This window comes from Rhincodon typus, chromosome 10 (assembly GCF_021869965.1).
Source record: "Rhincodon typus isolate 14 chromosome 10, sRhiTyp1.1, whole genome shotgun sequence".
Taxonomy (NCBI): Eukaryota; Metazoa; Chordata; class Chondrichthyes; order Orectolobiformes; family Rhincodontidae; genus Rhincodon; species Rhincodon typus.
The window spans coordinates 63,291,088-63,311,674 of record NC_063341.1 but is presented as its reverse complement, the minus strand read 5'-3'; the positions used below and the strand labels follow the sequence as shown (position 1 = coordinate 63,311,674).

At 40.3% G+C, this 20,587-nt stretch overlaps 1 protein-coding gene across 1 annotated transcript in view; it reads right to left on the bottom strand.

Moving 5' to 3' along the window:
* cnn3a (calponin 3, acidic a) overlaps positions 1–12,066 on the bottom strand; it is an 82,821-nt gene extending 70,755 nt beyond the window's left edge. Inside the window, exon 1 of the mRNA XM_020534645.2 lies at positions 11,739–12,066. Coding sequence (XP_020390234.1) covers positions 11,739–11,795 — 57 coding nt within the window. The 5' untranslated portion in view covers positions 11,796–12,066. The remainder of the gene's footprint in view (positions 1–11,738) is intronic.
* Positions 12,067–20,587: the final 8,521 nt, after the last annotated feature.

Genomic DNA, 20,587 nt, shown 5'->3' with positions numbered 1-20,587 from the left:
TAATAATGCATCGCCCTTCCAGCAGTTTACAGAGAGCCAGGGGATAATCTACAGGGAACTGCTCAATTCAAGATGCCTTCGTTCCAAAGCCCAAATCACTAATTTTGTGCATACAGGCCCAGTAGACAGATGACACTTGTATGTGTGCTCATTCTGAAACAGAACTCCAAGTTATTGTTGACTTTATTGAAAATAGGCTTTTAACTAAGATCCAGAAAGCTAAGGATTTACTTCCAACCAGCTACCACACCTCCTACACATATCCCACACACCTCCCACTTCAATCAAGATCAAAAGTCAAGATCAAGGAAATCACGGACCATTTTACACATCTTCTCAGCTTCCTCTCCACGAAGGCAGACAGAGGACAAAATTCATTTACGGCTCCAATGCGCCAGCTCAGCTCTGACTTGGCTGACTGAAGAGCACATTTCATTGAATCACAGAATTGTTACAGCACAGAAGGCGGCCATTTAGCCCATGTACCAGCTCTTCAAAGAGAATCGTTACCGAGTGCCAATCTCCCGGATTTTCCCCATACCCCTCCATTTGGTAGTCCAGGACCTCAGAGCCAAAGCTAAGGCCATGGCCAGTGTTCCCTCAATTCATACATGCTTCACAGACTCGGCCAAGCTTCAGCAGGCGCCTTATGATGAAGCAAGTAAAGTGTCACCAGCAATACTTCAAGACTCTGAACTGAGTGGCAAGAAAAGGTCATCCAACAGCTTATTCTTTCCAATCCAAGTTATTCAGAATGGAGGTGCTAATCACTGAACATCAGATCATCAGGCAGGATACATTCATACTTTAGTCACTACACTCTGAATGCAACTGCTCTACTTGGAACTCTATCACAGCAGTACAATAGAAACACTATACGGATGTTCTCAAAAGCATCCTGAAGACGTCAAATATACTGGATGTTTGGTTTGTACTTTTCATGGTATACAAGTCTTACAAATAGTAACTTGCAGCTGTAGAGCTTTATCTGTACCTCTTGAAACACAGCAAATAGATAAACAATGGTGCACAGTGATCCTTTGAGAAAAGATGACAACATTCTAATGAGAAACTCATCTGGAAATATGATAATCTCAAGAGAAGGCCCAGCCTAGAAAGCGACAGCTTCCATTAGCTGAGTAGATAGCAACTCTACGTAATGGAGGATAATGGAGAACTGGGGAAGTGGGCTAAAATGAGGCAATCAGGCTAGCCATAGAGTCAGAGTCATACAGCACAGAAACAGTCCCTTTGGTCCAATTCTTCCATGCCAACCTGGTTTCCCAAATTAAACTAATCCCATCTGCCAGCATTTGGCCCATATCCCTCTAAACTTTTCCTAACCATGTACCTATCTTAAAATCTCTTAAATGCTGCAACTGTACCTGCATCCACCACTTCCCTCTGGCAGTTCATTCCATATGCACACTACACTGTATGGGAAAGATGCAACTCAGGTCCCTTTTAAATCTTGCCCTCTCAACTTAAAAACTTATCCCCTCTAGTTTTGAACTCCGCTACCCTAGGGAAAAGACCTTTGCTATTCACCTTATCTATCCATGATCATAATGATTGTTGGAGCAGGTTCAACGGACCAAATGGTCTTAGGAAGCGCTAAATACTAAATAAGGGGTTTGTAAATCTCAATTTGTGGTGACTTATAATCTAGAGTCCAACAGATCCAGAATCAAAATTTCGTTCATTGACCACTTTTTTTTCTGATTAGGTTTTTAGCTTGATTCAACTTATCAGAATGTTTTTTTTGAAAAGCACAAGTAACTGTCTTGGTAGGAAGAAATTTAATGGGGCATCTGGTTTTCATCTCTCAACTTAACTTCAACGCCAGCCAGTCACACCGTGTCAAATACTGCATACTTCAATAATAAGTGTTCCCTGCATGTTCAACTTTCTTTTATTATATTAACTATAAAGATGGCCAATAAAGTTAGGATGCTAGTTCAATTAATGAAAAAATAGAGTCTTTGGTGGTCAAGATAAAAAATATTGTGATCACCCATTTTTCCTGACTTCAAAACAACTATATGCCAAGAATTGATTTCTAATGTAAGGCCCCTCTACAATAATGAAAATTAAATTCCTGAGTTGAATACTGTTAATAACTGATATTTACAATTTACAGCAAGGATAAACAGTTTACCAAGAAAAAATTATCACCATTTTAATTAGCTGATTTAACTTCACTACGGGGGCCAGCATTGTCTTTCCTCTCTACTAACTGCAGTAGTATTTTCAGGTTTTGTTTCAACCAACACGTTTCTGAACTTCTTGCATCAACTGCACAGTTTAAAAAAAAATTTAAACTTTGTTTTTCATTTTCTAGTTGTAACATACTATTTCCACAGACAACATTACTTGGGTGGTGCAGAAAATCAAGAGAATAAACTGTCTGTTAACAACATCTGCAATTCCATCTGCCATATGATATTCTTCCAGCCTGCTGATGGCAGAACATTCTGGAAAATCTACATTCTTCTCATGGCACCATCGAGATTTAGTTTAGTACCGTCACTAACTTCAAATACATTCCTTACATCATTTGTGGCATTTTTATTATTATAGTGAAATCTTTTCTAGATTTTCAGAATGGCTGATTAGACCAAAAAGATGAAACTGGTATGGAGAGAAAACATGCATAGTTTAAGCGTAAGATTCAATGCCACATGCACAGAGAGACTGAGGCAGTCCACGTCAAAATGTAGCAAGACGTGGACAATTTCCAGACCTGGGTTAACAAGTGGGAATTCTTATCACACAAGCACCAGACGACAACCATCTCCAACAATAGAGAAGTGATTGCTGGGCCTCTTGCTGAGATATTTGTACCATCGGTAGCCACGGGTGAGATGCCAGAAGACTGGACGTTGGCTAACGTGGTGCCATTATACAAGAAAGGTGGCAAGGAAAAGCCAGGGAACTATAGACCAGTGAACCTGATGTCATTGATGGGAAAGTTGTTGGAGGGGATTCTCAGGGATTGTATTTACATGAATTTGGAAAGGACTGATCAGGGGTAGTCAATATGGTTTTTTGCATGGGAAATCATGTCTTACTAACTTGATTGAGTTTTTTTGAATAAGTGACAAAGGTTGACAAAGGCAGAGAGGTGGTCATTGTCGATATGGACTTCAGCAAGGCGTTCAACAAGATTCTGCACAGTAAACTGGTTAGCAAGGTTACATTACACTGAATACAGGGAGAGCTAGCCATTTTGATAGAAAATTGGCTCAAAGGCAGGAGACGGGGGTAGTGGTGGAGGGTTGCTTTTGGACTAGAGGCCTGCAGCCAGTGGTGTGACGCAAGGATCGGTACTGGGTCTACTGCTTTTTGTCATTTATGTAAATGATTTGGATGTGAATATAGGAGGCATGGTTAGTAAGTTTGCAGATGACACCAAAATCGGTGGTCTAGTGGACGGTGAAAAAGGCTACCTCAAGAGTACAATGGGACTTGATCTCATGGACAAATGGGCTGTAGTGGCAGACAGAGTTTAATTTAGATAAATGTGAGGTGCTGCATTTTGGAAAGGCAAATCAGGTCAGGGCTTATACACTTAAAGGTAAGGTCCTGGGGAGTGTTGCTGAACAAAGAGACCTTGGGGTGCAAGTTCATAGTTCCTTGAAAGTGGAGTTGCAGGTAGATAGGATAGTGAAGGAGGCATTTGGTATGCTTATTTTTCTTGGTCAGTGCACTGAGTATAGGAGTTGGGATGTCATATTGCAGCTATACAGGGTATTGGTTAGGTCACTTTCAGAATATTGCATTCAAGTGGGAAGCTATTGGAGAGTATTCCTAGGGATAGGATTTACACACATTTGCAAGAGCATGGCCTTGTGCGGTCAGGCCATACCTTCCTAACTGGACTGAATTTTGAGGTGGAGGAGCAGTGGATGTTGTCTACATGGATTTTAGTAAGGCTTTCAACAAGGTCTCTCATGGTAGGCTCATCCAGAAGATTAGGATGGGGTCCATGGTGACTTGGCTGCTTGGATTCAGAATTGGCTTGCCCACAGAAGCCAGAAGGTAGTGGTGGAAGGGTGTTTTTCTGGCTGGAGCTCCATGACTAGTGGTGTTCCACAGGGATCCGTACTGGGACCTCTGCTTACTTGTAATATACGTAAATGAATTGGATAAAAATGTAAATAGGTGGGTTAGTAAGTTTGCAGACGATACAAAGATCGGTGGAGTTGTGGATATTGTAGAAGGTTGTCAAAGCATTCAGCGGGATATAGATCTGTTGCAGATATGGGGCAGACAAATGGCAGATGGGGGTTTAATCCAGGTAAGTGTGAGGTGCTGCACTTTGGGAGATCAAATATTAAGGAAAAGTACAGAGTTAATGGCAGGGCCCTGATCAGCATTGATGTACAGAGGGATCTTAGGATTAAGTCCATAGCTCTCTGAAAGGGGGTGCTGCGTGTATGGAATGAGCTGCCTGAGGTGGAGGAGGAGGCTGGTACAAAATTGAAAAGGCATCTGGATGGGTACATGAATAGGAAGGGGTTAGAGGGACATAGGCCAAACGCTGGCCTATGCTAACCTGAGACTCACCATGCTGTTGGGGAAAGTTGAGAAGAATCCTTCCTGGTAACCTGAGCCGGTGCAGGAACTGAACTTATTCTTTGGTGTCACTCTGCATTACAAACCATCCACCCAGTCAACTTGAGCTAACCTATCCCCAACTATATACACCATGAATTCTAAAAATTCAAAGTTACAAAAAAAATTCACAGAAGGGATAAAGTGCAGAAGGAGGCCATTCAGCTATCATGCCTACACCAGCTCTCCAAATGAGCATCATGACTTTATGATATTCTCCTGCCTTATCCCCAGGTCTCACACATTATCATAGAAACATCAAATAACCTCTAAATGCATCAAATGAAACAGCCATCACCACACTTTGAGGCAGTGTATTCATACACTAATGACTTTGCTGTGTGAAAAAGTTCTGTCTCACATCACATTTGCATCTGTTGCAAATCACTCCAAATCTGGTGCACTTCCATTCTTGATCTTTTCCCAAGGAATGGTTTCTCCCCACGTACTCAAGTTGAAACACTCTCCAATTAATACACTCCAATTTTCATGTCAATACCTCTGCTTCCTAAGTTAATACCAGGACGGAAAAAAAGCAATTTTACTTAAGATTGCAAATCAGGACATATTGTTGCAGGGACAGTAGGAACTGCAGATGGAGTATCTGAGATAACAAGGTGTAGAGCTGGATGAACACAGCAGGGAAAGCAGCATCAGAGGAGCAGGAAGGCTGATGTTTCAGGTCTAGACCCTTCTTCAGAAATGGGGGAGGGGGGAAGGGGATTCTGAAGTAAATAGGGAGAAAGGGGGAGGCGGATAGAAGATGGATAAAGGAGAAGATAGGTGGAGAGGAGACAGACAGGTCAAAGAGGCAGGGGTGGAGCCAGTAAAAGTGAGTGCAGGTGGGGAGTTAGAGGGGGGATAGGTCAGTCCAGGGAGGACGGACAGGTCAAGGGGGCGGGACGAGGCTAGGAGGTAGAAGATGGGGGTGGGGCTTGAGGTGGGAGGAGGACACAGGTGGGAGGAAGGACAGGTTGGGGAGACGGGGACAAGCTGGGCTGGTTTTGGGATGCAGTTGGGGGAGGGGAGATTTTGAAGCTTGTGAAGTCCACTTGGATACCATCACCAAAGACATTTTTCCCTCCCCACCCTTATCTGCTTTCCGGAGGGACCACTCTCTCCATGACTCCCTCGTCCGCTCCACACTCCCCACCAGCCCAGCACTTTTTCCTGCAACCGCAGGAAGTGCTACACCTGTCCCTACACCTCCCCCCTCACCCCCATCCCAGGCCCCAAGAAGACCTTCCACATCAAACAGATATTCACCTGCACATCTGCTAATGTGGTATACTGTAACCACTGTTCCCGATGTGGCCTCCTCTACGTCGGGGACCGACACCTACGCTCAGTTCGCAATAAACAACTGCACCTCCCAGTCGCGAACCATTTCAACTCCCCCTCCCATTCCTCAGACGACACGTCCATCCTGGGCCTCCTGCAGTGCCACAACCATGGCACCCGAAGGTTGTAGGAACAGCACCTCATTCCGCTTGGGAACCCTGCAGCCCAATGGTATCAATGTGGACTTCACAAGCTTCAAAATCTCCCATCCCCCTACCGCATCCCAAAACCAGCCCAGCTTGTCCCCGCCTTCCTAAACTGTCCTTCCTCCCACCTAGCCCCACCTCAAGCCCCCCCCCCACCTCCTACCTACCAGCCTCATCCCGCCCCCTCGACCTGTCTGTCCTCCCTGGATTGACCTATTCCACCCCTCCCCCGCCCACCACACTCAACTTTACTGGCTCCACCCTGCCTCTTTGACCTGTGTCTCCTCTCCACCTATTTTCTCCTCTATCCATCTTCTATTCGCCTCCCCCTCTCTCCCTATTTATTTTAGAATCCCCTTCTCCTCCCCCATTTCTGAAGAAGGGTCTGGACCCGAAACATCAGCTTTCCTCCTCCTCTGATGCTGCTTGGCCTGCTGTGTTCATCCATCTACACCGTGTTGTCTCATATTGTTGCAGGGGATTTTTTCTGTTCTCTACTGCAAGTGGTCAGGGCTGAAAGCAAGGTCAGTACTTAGTCCAGCTCAGTCAACAACCCAACTGGCCAAAGGACTGCAAAACCTTTGAGAACCACTTCAGGATGCAAACAGAGCAGACAGGGAAAAAAAAATTAGCACTGACACCAGCTTGATGGTGCATGTGCAGTCAGATAACATGCCTTAGTTGGAAATATTAACATTTAACAAGGAAATTAATCTGTACCAACATTGCTGCTCAATATACCACAAACTGGATGTTTCACCTGATAGTCAAGTGCTGGCAACTAACGTGAAGCCAACACTTTTTGGGAGTTAAAAACTCCCAAACTGTTGAACTGCAGATGCTGTAAATCAGGAACAAAAACAGAAGTTGCTGGAAAAGCTCAGCAGGTCTGGCAGCATATGTGAAGAAAATTTCAGAGTTACCGTTTCAGGTCCAGTGACCCTTCCTCAGAACTTCTGGAATTGAGTCATCTACTGGGCCATTTCAAAAGAGCAGGTAAAAGTCAACTACTTTGCAGTGGATTACGTGTAGACCAGACTAGGTAAGGACTGCAGATTTCATTCCCTGATGGACATTTGAGAGCCATATGGGTTTTTAAAGACAAATCAGTTTTAGTTTCATACTATCAATGAGACTAGCATTTTATTCCAGATTTGTAAATCAAATTTAAATGCTCCCAGCTGCCATGGTTGATTTGAACTGATGTCTCCAGAATGTACAATTCAGGAGTACTGATCCAGCAAGGCTATCACAATGCTACCATCCCCTAAAGTACAAGCAAACAAAAAAACATACCTGCGAGGGTAGAAAAAGCAATTTTTAGTTCAAACTTATTCGTTTAAAAGCCAATTTATAAGTATTTTACTTTATCCATTAAGTTCGGGATCAGGTCAGTTTGTTTTTCAGCAACTCTGTGTCATTCAGTATTCTTCATTATATCCTTAAGGTGTAACACACTGGATAATGAGAATTTAAACAGAGTACATATTTTTCTACTGTGGCGTAAAGTTCATTTAGAGAGACTTTAGTCTAGAATGGATATGATAGCTGTTATCAGCAAATAAACTGCCATTATGCATGAAGCCATTGTTCTGTACAATTTAATAATCAGTAAAGTTTACGAGGTGATAATCAGCAACTTGATAAGTAGGAGAGCACTCTTCAAAGTTCCACCCACTCCATTCTATCAAGAGATTACAAATAAAAAGAAAGCCTTTTCTTTTTATGAGATAGTAGGAACTGCAGATACTGGAGAATCTGAGAAATTCTTCAGAATTTCTGAAGAAGGGTCTAGGCCCGAAACGTCAGCGTTCCTGCTCCTCTGATGCTGCTCGACCTGCTGTGTTCAACCAGCTCTACACCTTGTTATCCCTTGTCTTTTTATGTCAGGTTAAGTATAATTATTAAAACCCTGAGAACATTTTTAATATGCAGAACACAAACTCAGAAGAACCAGTTTCTGTCAACTGGAAAGTAAATGCTTCAATCAGTGCTCAAATTCTAAATAGAAGTTTGAAGCTTACTGTAATCTTGGCGTAACAACTACCTTATTTTCTCTGCACTCTTCACACAATATAACTCAAGAAACAGAAGTTACGAAGAGGCCTACAAGCAAATTTGACACCTACGCTTCACAACAGATCTTTCCACATTGCTGGACATGTGGGAAGACACTTCTAAACTGGCTGAAGACAGCAGCTGCATTAACTCAGGCAAATAATGCTATTACATCAGCAACATCTGAAAAAACAAATGGTGGAGAATTTTGCATGGAAACGGTCTCTTAAACCTTATCTTTGAAAGTTAGAAATACAGTTTGCCCCATTGGGTTGAATTCTGGGAACCTCATGTTTTAAATTACAAACATGCAACGAGAGGAAATGCAAAAACAATGCAGTAACAAAACCAAAATTGTGAGCCCAACCAAGTCCTAATTAGTGAAAGCCAGATATATAAACAAAATAAAATCCTGGAGATTTGGTAAAAAGCTCAATCAACAGATTTCAGTGTTTCCTCTGGAATAATTTACCTATGTCAGTCACGCAGAACGTAATTTACAACAATGACAGAACTGATTTGAAGATTTAAACAGGATGTCCGAGAAAGGAAGGGAGGAAACAACATTCAAAATCTCTGTGGAGAAAAGGAGGTTAGAGATGGAGCAGTACTTTGCAAAGATGGGCAAAGTGTTGATCTTTAAAGGAGACTTTTCCAGTCTTGTGGGGAGGGTCCTCAAAAATAGTTTGGTTGAGAGAAGAAAGAAAGAATTCATGCACAGGTAGACCCCAAGTTGCAAAAAGGTCTGTTCTGGAGCCTGTTCGCATGTCAATCTGTACTCAAGTTGGAACACAATGCAGGACAATACAGAGGAACTTAAGAATAGGAATTGTTTGGACATTGGTCTTTAGAATTACACCCCTGCATGAGATTGCATTCATAAGTACAAGCCTCACAAATCAAGGACTCTGTATTTGGACAGTCTTTTCTGCACATCATGTGGGAACACTCTTATGTATGTAAAAATCTGAAGACAGAGAAAGTGATCCTGGAATACTATGTATACTAGGTCACCTGGCTGGTACAGTAATAGTGAAGGAAGTAAATTTAGGACAGATCTTTGGGAAACTGCACAGTAATAATGCAGATTAGAAACACAGAAATAGAAAATAGGAGTACAAAATTCGGCCCTTTGTGCCTGTTCTGATACTCAATACTGCCATGGCGGATCTTCCAACTGAGTACCTTGTTCCTGCTTTCTTGCTATATCTTTAAACCCCGAGACCCAAGAACCATACCTAAACCTTCTTGAAAACATTCTGTGGCAGAGAATTCCACAGGCTCACTACACCTCTGGGTTGAAATATTTCTCTTCAGTCTTAAATGGCATTTCCTTAGGCTGTGGCCCCTGGTCCTTGACTCCCTGGTCATCAGGAACTGTATTCACGCTGTCGAGTCCTGTTAGAAACCTATGAAATTCTACAAGATCCTGCCTCATTCTTCAAATTGCCATTGAATTTGTCATAACTAATTTAGCATCCTATCATACATCAGTTCTGCCATCCCAGCAATCAATCTGGTATATCTTTGTTACATACTCACCATAGCCAGAATATCCTTCCTATAATAATGAGACCAAAACTACACACAATAGTCAAGGTGTGGTCTCACATGCTCAACTGCAACAAGATATCCTCTCTCTCTTGTTCTTAAACCTTCTCACTATGAAGGCCAACATACCATTTGCTTTCTTCATTACTTGCATGTTTATTTTCAGTGATTGGTTTAGAAGGTCACCTAGGTCTTGTTGCACCACCCCTTTTTTCAATGTATCACTATGCAAATAATAATGTGCCTTCTTGTTCTTGCTACATGTTACACTTCATCTGCAATGCATCTGCTCACTCAAAAGATGACCAATCACCTATACATCCACCATTTCCAAGGGCACCTCTTGAAGTACTCTACCATGTAACTATCGGAGACTGAGGAATTATCAAATTTTAATGCCAATTTCACTACTCACACCGATTTCCTCAAGTTCCTCCCTCTCTCTCTCTCTCTCTGGACCCTGGCACCCCAACATTTTGAGATGTTATTTATGGCCATTTTTTCCTGTATTAAATTGGACTGCCATATCTTGGTTCCCCATTATAACTTCACTGATTCTGACTGTAAGATTCGACAGATCCTGCTAGATGAGAGACTGAACAAGGTGACATGCCTGCATGCTAAACCTTGCTGATTTCTCTTAAGTCCTTATAAGGCAATTTGCTCTGGACGATATGCATCTTGATATTAATGGCACTTCCAGAATCTTCTGCTTCCTTTAGAATATAGATTGTCCAGTGCCATTGCACATCACATACACAAATAGAAAAGTCCATTCACATTCCTCTCATTAATAAAAATAAGTACAGGAGCAATGGGACCAATGGAACAGCCACTATGGACCTGCTTCCCACGATGGCTGAGAAGCTCACTTGCTGGGAGCCATGTACTGTTTAGATATTCAGCAAGCTGCCCCGACTCTCAAAAAAAGTGAACGTATCTAAGAAAAGGTAAAACAGCGAGAGATTTTCATTCTGAAATCACTTACTGTGATTTACCCATTGTCCCACGTTCCTTAAAAATCAGCTGATAAGCGAAATGCTTAAGATCAGTAGACTACTTGCAAAAATGAGCACAGTACTAGCTGCAGAATATGTGATCCCTATATTACAGCCTGTTTGGTCTTTATTGCCAGATTTGTGTGTGATCCATGTCAAATTGGACATGTCAAAGAGTCGATGATAGTTTTTACTGATTAATGCATCGAATTCTCATTTAACTATGCCACGAATCAAAACGTGAACTGTGCGAACCAAACTTCAGCGAAATGCTGACATTTAATAGCTTCGGACTTAAGTAGTCGCAGAATCCCTTTTGATTGACAAAAGAGCAAGTACACTCTACCAAGAAACAGCACTAAATCAAAACTCAGTACCGAAAACAAAAAGAAACACAATCACACAACCCATTCTTCGTCAAGCTTGTTTACTGCCTTCACAGCTCGCTCTTTCGCCCTCTCGACTCTTCCCTCTGATTTTGCTGAATAAGGGAGGCGATAAAAAAAATGGGACTAAAGTCACGTCGACGAATTTTGCTCTGCACTCCCCAAGGAATTTGCTGCGAAAACATCAAAGAGCCCCAGCGACTTCAGACAATGGAGCTGCAAATGGAAGAGACCCTTCCTTCCCCCAGCAATTCTGAACCGACTTTTAACACTCGCAACGGACAAACAAAAAAAATAGAAAACACGACGACCGGTTCTTTCCTTTCGTTAAACCCACAACGAAAAATACGTAGAAATGCAAAAACACTTCAATCGACCGTTATTTTTTTTTCGCCACCAGTAACTGTATCCTCTATGTGCGAGAGAGAGAGAGAGATAGGAAGGGAGAACGAAGGAGAATAAAAATTATGGGTTTTTTTCTGCGTCGCGAACACACACGCAAAAGTTGCAGGAGAGATCGTGTTTGCACCGAGGTTGAAAATTAAAAAAAAAGTGGCGGCGAAGGAGGTGGGGGGCGGGGGTAGGTGGAAGCGTTTGGATCGATCATTGGCGAAGTTAAGGGGTCGCATATCCCCCATTACCTTGTTCCGCACTTCGGCGGTGAGCCCGTACGCGGGACCTCGGTTGAAGTGAGCCATTCTTGCGAAGGGGACGAGATGGAGAGAGAGAGAGAGCGCGCGCGCTGGGTCCTGCAACTGCGGCCCGACCGGCAACCGACCGTTACTGCTCGAGAGCTGCGTCTGCCTCACTCTCTCTCTCTGTCTGTCTGTCGCTCGCGCGCGCCCGGCTGCCGGGCCAACGTTCCAATCCGCCTCTCTCTCGCGCGCGCTTTCTCTCGCTGCTGCTGCTGCAATAACAACACGCTCCCCGTTCTACACACTGCCTTCTCATCCAGCACAATGCAGAAACCAACCCCCACCCCCCTCCTCTTTTGCCATTGGAGCAGTCGCCCAACCAATGAGCCTCCCCAGCCTTTGTCTCGCCCTGGAAGCCCCCACTCCTGGAGGGGTGCTCATGGGAGGGTAGGAGAGAAGCCGGTCTATGTGTGTGTGTGTGTGGGACCAGGGACTAGCTAACCCATCCCCCTCTCTCTCTTCCCCCCCACCCAAAGGCACGATGGATTATGAAAGGAAGAGGAGTCGGACATCAACCCACCCTCCTCCCCATGGATCCTTATCCCAGGGTAGTAACCCTCCACTTGGAGAATTAGGAAAACCCAGCCCCCTTTTCTCTGGAGAGTTAAAGGGATTTTTTTTCTCTCTTTCTCTTGAGTTTAAGACATTCCCGAGAGGAAAGTAAGTTTATTGTTTAATAATCTTATTCCCGGTAGATCTTTCGTTCTGTGGGTTTTTATTCTACTGACAGTGCGCTGGGTTGTCTGTTTTCCCTGTACAGTACGTGGCAATCTGAGAACCTTTTAGATTTTGGAAGTTCCCAGGATCATTTCCCCTTTGACATATTTACTGTATCTGACATTCACAAATAAACTTTACATTGAGAAGAACATTGTGTTGTTTTATTGTGATATATGTCGAGAATGGATTGCTGAATATGTAATGCTGAAGTATATTGCTGTTCTACTGCTGTGCCCTGCAGAAGCTGTGGAGTTCTTTGATTAAACACCAGCTTGAAATACTGTGCGTCTTTTTGGTCACAGTGTAAGGATATTGGGTAGGCTTTTTAGAACTGAGATGAGGAGAGATTTCTTCCCCCAGAGAGTGGTGAAGTGGTTATACAGCCATAGAGTCACACAGCACAGAAACAAACATTTAGGTCCAATGCGTCCATACCAACCAGGTTTCCCAAACCAAACTAATCCTATTTGCCCATGTTTGGCCCATTTCCCTTTAAATCTATCCTATTTGCAACTGTAGCGACATCCACAACTTTCTGTGGCAGTTCATTTCCATATGCACTACCCGCTGTGTGAAAAAGTTGCCCATCAGGTCCTTTTTAAATCATTCCCCTCTCACCTTAAACTTATGCTCTCTAGTTTTGAATTCCCCTACCCTAGGGAAAAGACCTTTGCTGTTCATCTTATCTATGCCCCACATGATTTTATAAACTTCCTTAAGGTCACCCCTTAAACTCCCTCACTCCAGGGAAAAAAAGTCTGAGCCTATCCAGCCTCTCCTGATAACTCAAATCCTCCGGTCCTGGTAATATTCTTGTAAATCTTCTCAACACCCTTTACAATTTAATGATATATTTTTTCATGTTCCCTATCTCACCCTCTTTTCCTCACCTCCATATTCGTATTGTGTTTCCATTTCCCATATCTATGTTCCCTTCCCCTCTCTATGTCTTCAGTCTTCCTTTATTCCCTCCCAATCTTTGGTACTCTTCTCACTCCTACACTCGCCACTTCCCCCTTTAGTTCCTCCTCTCAAATCTCTACTATCTTTCCATTCTCAATCCTTCCATCATCTCTAGCTCCATTCCCTTCTCTCATCCCTCTGTCAATCACTATCAACAATTTATACTTAGGTATCACTTTTAACATAGTAGGATAATTTCATTATAATCTCTGAGGAGAGACCATAAACCAAAATAACCAAACTTAATGAATGACCCCCAAGTGAAAACTTACCAGCAAGATATCACATTTTGTACTTTAACGTGAATGGGAACCAATGTAAATTAAATATTAATTAACAGACAACTAAACTTCAAATAAAAATTATAAATTTCAGTTTAAATAGTTCAATATGTCAAAAGATACCACAAGCACAAGCATTCCCCTTCATCATGTATGGCACCACATAGCCAAATATTTCCAGAATACTCTATTCTTTTTTCATGAAAAGTAGGTAGGGAGTCATATCTGACAGTAACATTCATATTTTCATAATTACAATGATCATCAACAGGGCACATTTCTATAAACTCCCTCTCCCTTGTATCACAACAGTGCCAATGGTGTAGCTTTTCATATCAACCATTAACAGCCCATTTCATAGTTTGGTCATTTCTTGCAAAACACAGATCTGTAATGTCTGTGAGCTATTCACACAGCCTTCCAGGTTTTAAAACTTTTTGAGGCCAAATATTGAATGTTTTCAAGGAGTTAGATATAGTTCTTAGGTTTAAAGAGATCAGAGGGTATGGGGAAGAAAGCGGGAACAGGGTACTGAGCTACAAGACAGCCATGATCATATGAATGGCAGAGCAGGCTCATGGTGCTGAATGGCCTACTCCTGCTTGTATTTTCTGTTTTTATAGGGAAAACACAATATTAAGTCCTGCATGAAACAGATCCCTATTGAAAAGAATGCAGAATAAGAATGCACATAGCAAGTTCCCACAAATAGTAATAAGCGAAACGATGAGTTACTCCATTTGATTGAGTGATAAACATCGGCACAACACCAGGAAGATTTGTCTGCTTTTCTTCAAGTAATGCCATAATTCCACCTGAATGTGTGGGTAAGGTCATGGTTTAATCTTCATGCAAAGATAATACTTGCAACAAAGTGATACAGCACTACAGTATCAACCAAGATTATATAATCTCACTCATCTCCTGGAGTGAGATGTAAAATTACAATTCTAATTCAGAAGCAAGAGCACATTGGAACCAAATAGTTACTTTTTAAAAAAACTTAAATTCTTTGATTACTCAAGGTGAGTTGAAAACCAATCTGAATGAATAATTAAATGGTGATGGACATAAAAGGCATACATAAAATTAACAGGGGTAATCACCAATTTCTGCATATTGTCTACATCAATGACTTTCTTAATTTATCATCAGACGCTAACATTTTCTTGCTGATGATTCTATGTTGCCTTCCTCAAGTTGCTCTGTTCACAATCAACAACCATCATTCCTCTTGTGTTACAATGTCTTAGTAACTACATTTTAAGCTTTTCCACATTATTAAGAATGAATTCCTCTTTTCACATGTGAGATTGGTTATAACAGAGTTATTAAAATGTGTAATTTCTCAATTTACTATGTGGTTGACCATGTATATAGCTATATGAAAAAAATAAGCCAGACAGACTTGTGTCAGCAAAATTAAGGAGTTAGTTTTACTGTAAAAACACTGAGGTAAAATATAAAATGTAATAAAGAGGTAAAATGCATCCTAATTCTCACAACATATAAACACAATAGAACAAATTATAGAATGGGGACCGTGCTGTTGGAAAAACATAGAGATAATATGCAAAATAAATTAAATATTCCAAGGTCCTCTGATGATTGTGGCATTCCAGTGAAGTTACAGCCAGTGTAAACTGATTGTTCTTCTGGTGACAGTCTCTTAAACTGCAATCTATCGTTTTCCCAGTGTAGATGCTACAGCACTTGAAGTTTCTTTGATCTTTAAATTATCTATCTCTGTGATATATTTCATCTTCTAACTGAGATATAGTCGAAATTTGAAGAAAAATGTTGATGGAGTGCTGCTGTTACTATTCCATCCTGCAGGGCTTCTTAATTTAAATTTAATCATTAACTGGATGAAGGTGTTGTTGGTTAGACAGCATTTATTGCCCACCCCTAATTGCCCAGAAGGCAGTTCAGAGTCAACCACATAGCTGTGGGCCTGGAGTCACATGTAGGCCAGACCAGGTAAGGATGGCAGTTTCGTTCCCTAAAGGGTATTAGTGAACCAGATAGGTTTTTCCCAACAATGGAGTCACAGACATCATTATATTCTTAGTTCCAGATGTTTTATTGAATTCAAACTCAACTGTCTGCCGGAACCTTACCTGGGTCTCTGGATTAACAGTCCAGTAATAATACAACTAGGCCATCACCTCCCCCTACTGTGAGAAACAAACAATGTATAGCTTTTGGAAATAGTAGGAACTGCAGATGCTGGAGAATCTGAGATAACAAGGTGTAGAGCTGGATGAACACAGCAGGCCAAGCAGCATCAGAGGAGCAGGAAAGCTGACATTTCGGGTCTAGACCCTTCTTTAGAAAACGTACAGCTATTAACAAGAGAAAGTTTGGCTTTGTGATGTCTGGCTATTGGCACACAATGAGGATAATTCATGTCAAAGAAGGGGTTTTGAGGTTTTTTTTGTCAAAACTAACAATCAAGATGCCATAGAAACTGATAGGGGAGTCTTCAGAACCTGTGTTGCATAACAGATTTTGGTAGGTTTTTTTTCCAGATAGTTGAAGCAATGACAAGTGTGAAATTCTGCAGGGGAACTACCCTGTCACGTTTCCTGTTAATCCAATTCAGAGGTTTAAGAAACTTCACCACTTTTTAGGTCAGGTGACCTCAGTCATTGTGTTTTTATGTGTCCTGGCTCATTTAAAGTTATTTATTTTCAAACAAAGGTCCCAGGTATTAAATCAGTCAATGGAATTAATAGTCTATATATTACAATTCCACGGCAACATTCTTGAATAGGAAACAGCTAATTTTGTTTTTTTTGAGTTCTCTAAAGAAAGTTTCTTCATGTCCCTAGTTTGATTAACCGACAACAATTAACTTCCCTAATGCTAAATTCACCCAGCATCTTTTCTCATCTATAAACTTCCCAGTATTAAATTGGTCTCCGCCAATGCTCCATTGCCTTTCAAAATCCAGGCTATTTCATAGCATCTCCTCCCTGTCTTCTGTTTCCAACTAAACTCTGTACCCACCACCAAAATCAACAACCACCATGGCCACTGTCTATTACTGTTCAAAGATTAAAGTTGTATTTGGCTCTGAAATGAAATTCCAATCTTGTATCTTCTCCATCATAAAAGTACCTAATTCCATCTTGGTAACATCATTCAACCCTTTCAGCCTATTGCTGTGGAAACCTTCATTCGTGGCTTCATAGTTTCCAGCTCCATTATTCCAGTGTTGTCTTGGCTGACCTCCCATTCTCCACCAGTCAACTTCTGCTCATCTAAAACCTTACTTTAGCCTACCTTTAGGCGAAACCCTGTCCACCCGTTACTGTTATCCTTAATGACCTACATTGGCCTTCCAGCTTTCCCATAATACAAATTTGAAATTCATATTCTTAGGTTTAGTTCCATCAACAAACTGATCACTCCTTATTCCTGTAGCCCCTTCTTCCACTATATTCACCTACTCTGGCCAAATTCTCTATTCATCTGAACCCAACATATGGATTAAAAATAGTAAACGAAATAAACAATTCACATGTTGGATTCTACTTAATGATTCAACTCAACTACTAATTATGTTAACTAAAAATATTAGCTGTGTTGAGAGTTAAAATGTTTGCCACTTCCCATTGTAAAGAAAATGGGCAGAAACTTAAATCAAAGCAAATGGGGCCCCGATTGTTTCCATAGCTACAAAAATTATCATTGTTATGGAAAGCATGATCACTGAACTATACAATAAGGCTCTGGAAATGAAATTTCACTCAATGAAAAAATAAAATTAAGGTCATGGGCGTGATTTGTAGGTTTCTAAAATATTGATGGGAACTGAAAATATGGCAGGATAGAGGAATCCTGTGTTTAACTAGAAAGGGAATTCAAAGAACATCAATGAAATGTGACTAAAGAGTAATTTCTTCATGGCATTAATATCAAACAATGGAGCTTTTTTCCATTTGATGCATTACATTTGGAGAATTGAGAATGGAATTGATTTAGCATTTAGCCTCTGCTAAAGGAGAAAAAATGTGAAATGGTCAGACCCAAAAGGAAATGTAGAATGCTGAACATCTGGACTATTCAAGTAGTGGTTTGTTTATTTCTATGTGATTATGAAACTATTAGGACAGCTTTTAAGAATAGCCAGTTGCAAACGATTAATCTGATGAAAGGTCATCAATCTGATCCTGATGTATTGGTGTGTTATTTTATAAAGTTTTGCGACAAAGGATCTGTATTAGATTTAGTGAGTGTTTCAATATGTTCAGATTCTTTGTTAGAGTAAGAGTGATTTTAAAATCTTTGATTTATGTCATGTTTTCATTTGTTTGAACCATGAGAATTGATACTGACTCAAGACCACAACAAAATTGAATTAAAATGCCTCAATGCAATACTTTTCATTTTAATTATGGTGTCAATCGTAGTTACTTTAATTATTTTACATTGTAGGAAACAATATTATTTCCCTTCCTTGCTGGGTACAGAACACACTTTTAATTTAACAACAATATTCACAAAACAGGAATAAACAGAAATCAGACAACAGGTTTTAACAACTGAACCCCACTTTCCAATAGCTTAGTTCTTTAACATCGATATTCTAGTCATACACATTTGTTTACTCTTTAAATGGATTGTTTCAAGCATTTATCTCACTTTATGGGAAATGGTAATTCACCTTTTCTCAATTTATCAAACAAAATAAAGTAAAATTTCATCATGTAATAAGTTATCCACATTTGGTGAACAAAATTTTATTTTAAAACGATTCCATGTCAAAAGAGTCAAGTTTATACAGTTCAATTTATCAAACCATACCATACCTGTACTAATTCAAAATATTGTCACAAGCTATCACCATGTTATATTACAAATTGACCCATAAGGTGCCTAGTTTTCTAACTTAATTTAATTTAATCTAATTTTCTTAGGTTGGTTAAAGCATTACTTTGTCACTTTTCAGTCATACAGTGTTTGTAGGACATAATATGGTCAGGCAGTAAAGTTAGGAAAAAAATGGCATTAACGACAAATTAGATTTAACAGAGGAGTTCAAATTTATGATTAGTTTTGATACAGTAAATAAAAAAAACTGTTGGTAATTTAAAATAATTAGCAAAAGAACTACAGATGAGTTGTCATGCTTTGCCACATACCATCAGAAATTGTGGCTGAAGCAGATACAATAGGATTTTTCAAACGAGATGTATATATACTTCAAGAGGAAGTTAAAGGAGGAGCAGTATGAATTGCATTACTCTTCCAAACAGCTAAAAAAAAGGTGCAATGGGCTGAGCAGCCTTTTCGTATGTTTTTCCATAATGATTTCATGTTAGTTAAATAGTATCATTTCCTTGTAGATTAGTGAAGCACACAATACTTACAGTAAAATTTGCAGTTCAAACTATCCCATATTCCCAACTGGAGGAGATTGCTTACCAATATGCAACTTGTGTGGGGTTAAAAAGAGAAAACACAAATGAAAAGGCTGCAGCATATGACTAATTAGATTGTTCTTTCAAGGTGCGGGCACAGGCACAATGAAGTGAATAATCTTTTTATATGTTACATAATTTCATATGAAAGTAGCAGGGGAGCACATATAGACCTGTGTTTTTGTGGTCAGAGCAATGAAATTGACAATGTTTGCCTTCGTTATTCCTCTGAAACTAATAGCAACTTCTGAAGTCTGAACATGCACAGTTAAATACAGAAATTCAAAAGTTGTTAGTGATTCCGCATGTGTCCATAAGATGCATTTAAGTCTGACTGCAATCAAATTAATTCAATTAATGGATGAGAATTTGTCTTTTTACTCATTTAGTTATGCTGGAAAAACATTGAAGAAAAACGCTTTTGAATAAGGTTCAAGTGGGATTTTAGCAACATAATTACTGTTCAAAAATTCCTCTGACCCTAAAAAACTAAATTGATATTTGTGGTATATCAAATTTTCCATTACAACTCAGAAAATATGTTATTGTTCGTGCTATTTTAGCTTCTACTTTAATCTTGCTTGTTAAATCCCAATCATTTATTTTTGTTTCCCGGTAAAATGTAAAAGAGAAGGATAATCAGTTTTGCTTCAGCATTTGCTGTCTTTGAGAATACTTAAATGTGATTGGTTGTTTACCCTGCTTGATTAAATCACTGTTGCTTGATGCCTGGAGAACTCATGACTTGATACAGGTCCAAATTGTAATTAGGAAACAGAAAATTCATTTGTAGAGATTGCAAGATCTTTGTGGGCAACATTTTTCAAGTCAGCATGCAACACAATCGACCACAAAACATTAGATCATAATTTACAAGGAATGTAGTTTATAGCTCAAAACTTTTATGACATATGGGTGTTATACAGTAATTGAAAACATGTTTTGCAAACCTGGAAAGTATGAAACTGATGATACAGAAAGATCATCCTAGTGAGACAATTAGAGACATTAAAAGAAACTAATTCGAAATAAAACAGTAAGAAAGCAAGAAAGACACTGGAAAAATAGACAAAAATATCTCAAAGGTGAAGGCAAACACAGTTGAAGTCAAAGGGGAGAAAGTCTGAGGAAAAAAAATCAATTGCAAAAATCAACATGTGGCCGAGAAGCTTTAACTGAGCGAAGAGGAGGAAGATTAGTTACTGCTGTTGAAAGATATGTTGAGACCATGTGGAACACAGTGGGAGGCTAAAGACATGTTTTGAGTGGAAATCAGCATAGTTGTTGGAATGGTAAACCATAGGGGAGGTGAGCATCACAATTGCAGACAAAACAGAAATGTTCACTGAAACAGTTACACCACCGTAAAGATGAACATGCAAAAGCCTAAAATAAAACATGC